We start from the raw sequence: 6,996 nt of genomic DNA, 5'->3' as shown, positions 1-6,996 counted from the left end.
TGGGTGAGGCGGGCGGGCTAGGAGCCGAAGATCTTGTGCGGGAGTAACCCTGTGCCTGGGGGCCTAGAGGCGATAGCCCTATTGATTGTCCAGCGTGCGCCAGCCCCGGTCCGCCTCCAGGAACAGTAGAGCCGGCAGCATAATAGCCTGCGGGGAGGTAGCCAGATCCTTTGTTTCCAGAAGAATGCATGCCCGCACCTGCAGTTGGAGAAAAGAAGAGACTGGAGTTTGGTGTATGGTTTCTTGGGCCCAAGGTAGAATGGCGTACATTGGTGCCCAATTTCTCCATCGACATGGCTGCTCCGGGTGGCTGGCGATAGATGCCAGACTTCCGCTTGTTGAGGAGAGCAGTGGCATCTGTGTTGTTTGGACGGATGGCAGCGCGACGGACCGAGCGGTTAATTGACCAAGCCACCAGAGCTCTCCATGCAAAAACTGCGACACCAAATACGCCAAGCGCGGCACCCACTGCTATGAAAATCGTGTTCTCCGGTAAACCTGACCTATGGAGATATGGGGCTCCTTCTGATGGGGGTACTTGAGGTGTAGGTGTTGGGAATAGCGGAGGCATGCTCATAGAAGAAAGGTCAGAAGTGTTTGTTTCTGTGGGATTGGAGCTGCTCGTAGTGCTACTAGCCTCTGATGAAATTGTTGGAAGGACAACTGTTTCTGTGTCCTTGGGGGTCTCAGTCTGTGGTGACGTGTTGGCTTCTGTGCTGGCTTCTGTGCTGGCTCCTGTGCTGGCTCCTGTGCTGCCTTCTGTTGTAGAAACCGGGGTGGGATTTGGATTTGGAGCATTTGTTGTCTCTTCAGGCTTTGGACTATTCGCGCCTGTATTATCTGGGTTGGGATTCTCTGTTCTTGTATTACCAGGCCTTGAATCACCAGATGGTTCGTTTGTGGTCTGTTGGGCTGCCACTTGACTGGTTAAAAGTAGCAGACAAAAAAACAGCACGAATAGGATGAATGGCTTAGAAGCCAGTCCGCCCGGACGCCTCATGGTCGGAGAGGAGTAGAGCAGTCAACTTGAAGAAGCGCGGACAATACTTGATTCCAAAAATGTCACGTCACTAATTCAATCAATTCACTGAGGACCGTGCGACGTTGGTGGTAAGATATGGGATGGTATGGTCCCGGTCGTCTAAAACAAAGAGTACCTGTTGTTTCAAGGTAACGCTAGGGAGAGACAAGATAGTCTTGTGCATGGGAATACAATCGTATGAAACCAATAAGATGTACCATTCAGAACTAGAGAAGCCTGAAGGAAGGATGGGAGGGGATATGAGGTCAGCAAGGTCTAGACAAAAGAAAGGTCGAGATACGAAGATACATTTGGTAAGGCGCTAAAGAGAGAGCAAGCGCAGATAAAGATATGCAACAGAGGAGCAAGAAAAAGACGGAACGAACAAACGAACAGAGCAGAGCAAGTAGGCGGCAGATGGCAAGGGGCAGTGTGGAAGACTGAAGAAGAGATGAGAGAAGCAGAAGAGCGGGGAATGTGCGGAGGTACGGAGGGAAATGAATACACAAACAAGTTGAGAATAATGGTTTAAGGGCGGACGTTGTTTCAAGGTTGCTTTGTCATCATATGTCTAGATTAACGGAAGATGATTGGCAGCCGGCAAATATCCATTCCCAAGGCAGACGCAGCTGTGGCTCACTAACTCAAAAAGGGAGAGATAGATTATTTAACACCTGTGTCACATGAACACCTGCACATGTGATCTGGAATCAATTGTGGCTATACAGTGAGCAGCTACCAATTCTATAACAAAATCACGCACACAACATCGACACCTTACTCCGTAGAAAGTGGTTGAAATATATGTACACACACAAAAAAAAAAAAAAAACTATGAAAATGTCTTAATTGATCTTGATCACATCCCTATAAGCTCCCTCCCATCCCCTCAGGCAGCAAGTCTGATGGTGTGCCAACATAGCACTGCCAGTGTACCCAGCCCCTCAACAACATCTAATGCATCCTGAGCCTTGACATGCATTTGCTCCCCCATATGCTGACCACTCAAGAGACCTTATCTCTTCATCTTAATCACTCACTGCACATGTGAACTGAATGACATAGAGTCTTCAAGCTTCTCTACACCAGCAGACAGCTCAAAGAGCATAAATGTCACATCAATACATCTCAACCTACATGACTCAATGGCTACTGAGCTCATAGCTGTCTATGAGACTGAGGCACAGAAAATGCAGAAGCACTAGCTGCTGCAAATATGTTTGATTAGATTGAAGAAGACTTAGATGGCATGAAGGCAAAAGATCTATCAAGAGCACTGGCCCTTGAAGTCATCATGAAGGCATTAGTCAAGGACTGATACAATGAAAGTCTAGAAACAGCAAAGCAGTCCATCACAATCAAGTCTACTGACTCCACTGATGCAACTGATGCAAGAGCTCCTATCTATGCAAAGATAGCTGCAAATAACACTAATGTAGCAAAAACATCAGCAATCATATCACAGAAATCCCTGCTTAGAAATAACCCCAGTGTTATAGAGTGAATGCGAGCTGCATAAGAAGAAAGACTCTCTGCGTTGCTAACTGCTATATAACGAAATACTAAGCTTGATGGGATGAAAGGGGGTGCTGGGGCCTGCGTGGATTATAACCACCCGCATGGTCGTATGGTCACGTGATATGGATTAGGCCTAATCGGGCGCCGAGCTTAATCCGACGTCGAGTCTAACCGGGCACCGGCCTTTGGTCGGGCTCGGTCGGACGCTGAGTCTAACATCACCCCCTGGTCTAGGGACAGGCATGTCCTCATGCCGGTAGGTCATCATCAACCTCATCCTTCAGGTAGCTGTCTGTCTCCCATGCCTTCAGCCACTCATCTAGTCGCCTTGGGGGTCCGGCTTTTGTAGGGTTAATCTTATGGAAGTCACATATGGCATGTGGTGATCCTTTGAAGTCGTGAGTGGGGTACCATGAAGAATCCTCATCAAACCCCTTTTAGTGCACCTGATACTGCAGCTTGCTCCAGCTTATTTGACTGGCCAGTATACAATCTATTTGCCATTCATTCTCATCATCTATTTCAATTGGGTCTGGTGATCTGATAGTCTGGCCAGGTAGAGGGTCTCTGGAGTCCTTGTGTAGCTTGTCTAGAGAGAAGATTGAATGAATCTTCATTGTTGCAAGGAGGTTCAGTTTGTAGACATTGCTCATCTTTTCCAGGATTCTGAAGGGGTTAGTGTTCTGCTCTGCCAGTTTTCTGCTTTGTCAGTTTACAGCTTAATCAATTCATCTTATATGATTTCAATGTTAGATAAACAAAATCTTCTACTGCAAAATCAGACTCTCAATAATACTTGTTAGTCTGTCTCTTCATCTGTTCCTGTGCTGTTCTTATGTCTTTACTTGTCTGATTTCAGATTTCTTTTATTTGATAAATGAAGCTTCTTGCTGCTACTTGATTTTTTTTCTCATTCATATTCAATTTCTTTATCAGTGATTGCTAGTCAAATGACATTCAAAGTTCATATTCATTTGCTGCAAGAAAGAGAAAGATCTCTGTGAAAGCATTTGAGATAGCTATGAAGGCATGATCTATAATGAGTAGCCACTCATCTCAGTCATCTTGATAGTAACTGACATAGAGGTAAAGATGAGTGGTAATATATTGATTCATCACTTCTGTCTGTCCATCAGTTTGTGTATGATATGTCATTGAGAGTTTCAGTTTTATACTCAGAATATATGTAAACTCATCTCAAAAGCTTAATATGAACTGAGGATCTCAGTCAGAGACAATTGAGTCAGGCGCCTCATTATATGAATAGTAGAATTGAATGAATAGTCAGACTAGCTCCTGAGCTGTAACTTCTCAGATGATTAAAATGAAGATTACCTTCTTGCTTAGCCAGCATACTATGATCAAAATAACATCATAGTCTGTTTTGCTTTTCAGCATGTCCATGAAGTCAATTGCAATATACTGCTATGTCTGTTCTGATATTGATAATGACTTTAGTAAATCAGAAGTCTTATCACTTAGAATTTTACTGATCTGATACATATGATAGTTTTGAATGTAGTGTAGAATATTTGTCTACCAGATGACTCATTAATAGTGTGATTGTATCAGAGTCAGAGTCTTTCATTCTTCAGAATATGCTGTTGAAGCTTGATTATGAATTTTCTGTAGTAGTTTAACTATCAGAGTTTTCTTTTTCTGAATAGACATCACTAGTCTTTCATTATATCATAGCACATTGTCCTTCATTGTATAGAGACTATTTTCATCATCTGCCTACTGCTGTAGAGACTTGATTAAGATGACAGTCTTGTTTAAAGACATCATATATTCAGCAATGCTCTCTTTCTCTGAGAAGTTGATGCTAGCAATATCTGTAGAGGAAGTAATTTGAGAATTGAGAGTCTCTGATTTTTGAAGAATCTGCATACAGCTATTCTGTTGCCTTCTGACCTGCTCAGACCTGCTCAGTGCATCTGCTAGCAGATTGGTCTTGCCTAGTTGATACTTGATCTCAAAGTAGAAATGAGAGAGAAACTCTGCCTAGCAGACTTGATGTGCATTCAGCTTTTTGATAGTTATAAAGTATTTTAGTACATGATAATTAGTGAGAATCTTGAATCATTTCTTCTATTATAGTTTCTCAAGCTCTGTCTGTCATTCTTGTAAGATCTGAACTACTACTAGCATTTTCTTATTATGAACTTCATAATTAAGCTTTGCATCATTTATTGTCTTTGAATAGAAGGCTACTGAGTGTCAAATATTATTTTCAAATCTTTAACTTAGTACCTCAGCCACTACTTCATCAGAGATGTCAATTTCAATATAAGTCTTCTGCTCAGAGTCATAGTAATGCAGTATTGAAGCCTTCACCAGCTGCCTCTTCAGTTTTTCAAAGACTGATTTGCATTTTGATATCTACACAAATGAGGTAGTCTTCTTCATCAACTGGTACAGTGATTTTGTAATTCAGCTGTAGTTTCTTATGAATTATCAGTGAAAATTGCCAAATTCTAGAAATGACTGAATTTCTTTGACTGTGATGAGAGTCTGCTATTTTATAATAACAGTTATCTTCTCTGAATCTACCTCAATCTCTTCTGTACTGATGATGAACTCTAGATATTCTGTTCTCTGGATCATAAACTCACATTTCTGAATGTTAACTTGCAAATCAGCTGTCTTTAGTCAGTCTAGCACTGAGTTTATCTACTGCTTGTGCTCCTTCAGATTCTTGCTATAGACTAGAAGATCATTCATGAATGCTGTCATAAACTTATCCAGATAGTCAAAGAAGATACTGTTAATAAACTGTTGAAAGCAGACATAGATATTTATAAGATCAAAGAGTATCACCTAATATTTATAGATTCTGTAGCAGGTTCTAAAGATGGTCAGATCCTCAGACTCAGAGTTCATTCAAATGCAATGAAACTTCTGTCAAATATCTAGCTTTGTAAAGTATTTCATCTCATTGAGTTGGTCTATCAGCTCATCTATTAGAGGCAAAAGATACTGATCTCATTTGATTATAACATTCAGCTTATGAAAGTTGACACAGAATCATAACTTCTTCCCGCTGTAGATAATCAGAATTGAGGAGGTGTAGAAGGTTAAACTTGAAATGATAAAGTTTTTTACTAGGTTAACTTCAAGATAGATCTTCACTGCCTCTAGTTCCTCTAGATTCATCTTATATAGAGATGCATGTCTAATGCTCTAGGTGAGGTCAACATCAGACTGAAGCTCTATTTTAAAATCAACATTCTTTCATAGAGAGGGCAGTTCATCTGATACTTTCTTTGAGAAACAGTTCTCTTAGTTTTTCAATCATTCTGATAAGTTGCTGATCAGCTTCTCATCAGACTCATTCTCAGCTCTCACTAAACCTCACTTCTTCTCAAGCTGTTTATCAATTTCATATAGACTAGTTATGAAGACTGTTGATTTCTTGTTCTTCATATAATCATGAAAGAAAGCAGTCTTAATAAAGTTTATATTCATCATCTGTGATGCTATCTTCTCTAAGATCAGCCTCTACCTTGTCTCAGATATTATGACTAAGCTGGTCCCTTTCAATCTGCAGAGTTGAGTCTGATACTTCTGTCTAATCTTCTTATTCAGCTTAATTTCTCTTAATTTCATATCTGTCTGATGCTCAGACTTAGAGTCTGAGCACTTTAGTATTGATCAGACTACTATCTTCAACATCAGCTCTATCATCTGTTTAGAGATAGACTGTTCACTCAGTCAAACCAGATGTTAGTTTTTAACATCAAGTCATATATCCTGTGCTGCCAACCACTTCTGTCGCAGGATGATAGAGTGCTAGCCTAGATCTGTTACCAGCAGAGAGACATTCTGAAATCTCTGACCATTCATCCAGAGGTTTAGAGTCAATATGCAGTCTATCACCTCACTGAGAGTGTCATTATATCCCTTCATACAGTATTTGAATGAGAGTTCTTGAAACTTTCTATTGAAGAATCTTGTCAATTCTATGATATATCAAATATCAATAAAATTTACATTATTTGCTTCAGTATCAGAAAGAGAATTTTTAGAAGTAGCAATTTCATTATAAGCTAATTTGATTAATATATTAAAACTTTTCCTCTTAATCAAGTCCTTCATCTCAAACCTCTCACAGACTATTGAACTATCTGAGGTGAAGTCTTCTCTCAGACTTACTTTTTTTCTAAATCTGCTGAAGGCTCAGTAGCATTATTCTCTGTGAGCTCAGCAATCATCTGCTAGAACTTCTGCTTTACAGGACAATTTCTGACAATGTGATCTTTTTCCTTGCAGTAGCAGCACTGAATATTCAAATAAGAGCTTAAGATCTTCTTCACAGTAGGGAATTTTGTTGTAGAGATGCTGGAGAGTATTTCACTGTTGACAGTTCACAGAGTGTTTTGCTTAAAGATATTAGACTCATTTACTCACAAGCTCTTTGATTTCTAAGTGGCATTGATTGTTTGGAGGATGTGAGC

At 40.5% G+C, this 6,996-nt stretch overlaps 1 protein-coding gene across 1 annotated transcript; it reads right to left on the bottom strand.

Annotated features, from left to right (window-relative positions):
* Positions 1–48: 48 nt before the first annotated feature.
* PADG_12524 (uncharacterized protein) lies at positions 49–1,000 on the bottom strand (the record flags this gene model as incomplete). Its single annotated transcript, XM_010765707.1, has 1 exon — positions 49–1,000. A coding segment is annotated over one exon (951 nt), but the record flags the coding sequence as incomplete, so codon positions are not given.
* Between the last annotated feature and the right edge of the window lie 5,996 nt (positions 1,001–6,996).

This window comes from Paracoccidioides brasiliensis (genome assembly GCF_000150735.1).
Source record: "Paracoccidioides brasiliensis Pb18 unplaced genomic scaffold supercont2.34, whole genome shotgun sequence".
Lineage (NCBI taxonomy): Eukaryota > Fungi > Ascomycota > Eurotiomycetes > Onygenales > Ajellomycetaceae > Paracoccidioides > Paracoccidioides brasiliensis.
Note: the sequence above shows the minus strand (reverse complement) of the source record. Positions and strands in the feature narration are given on the sequence as shown.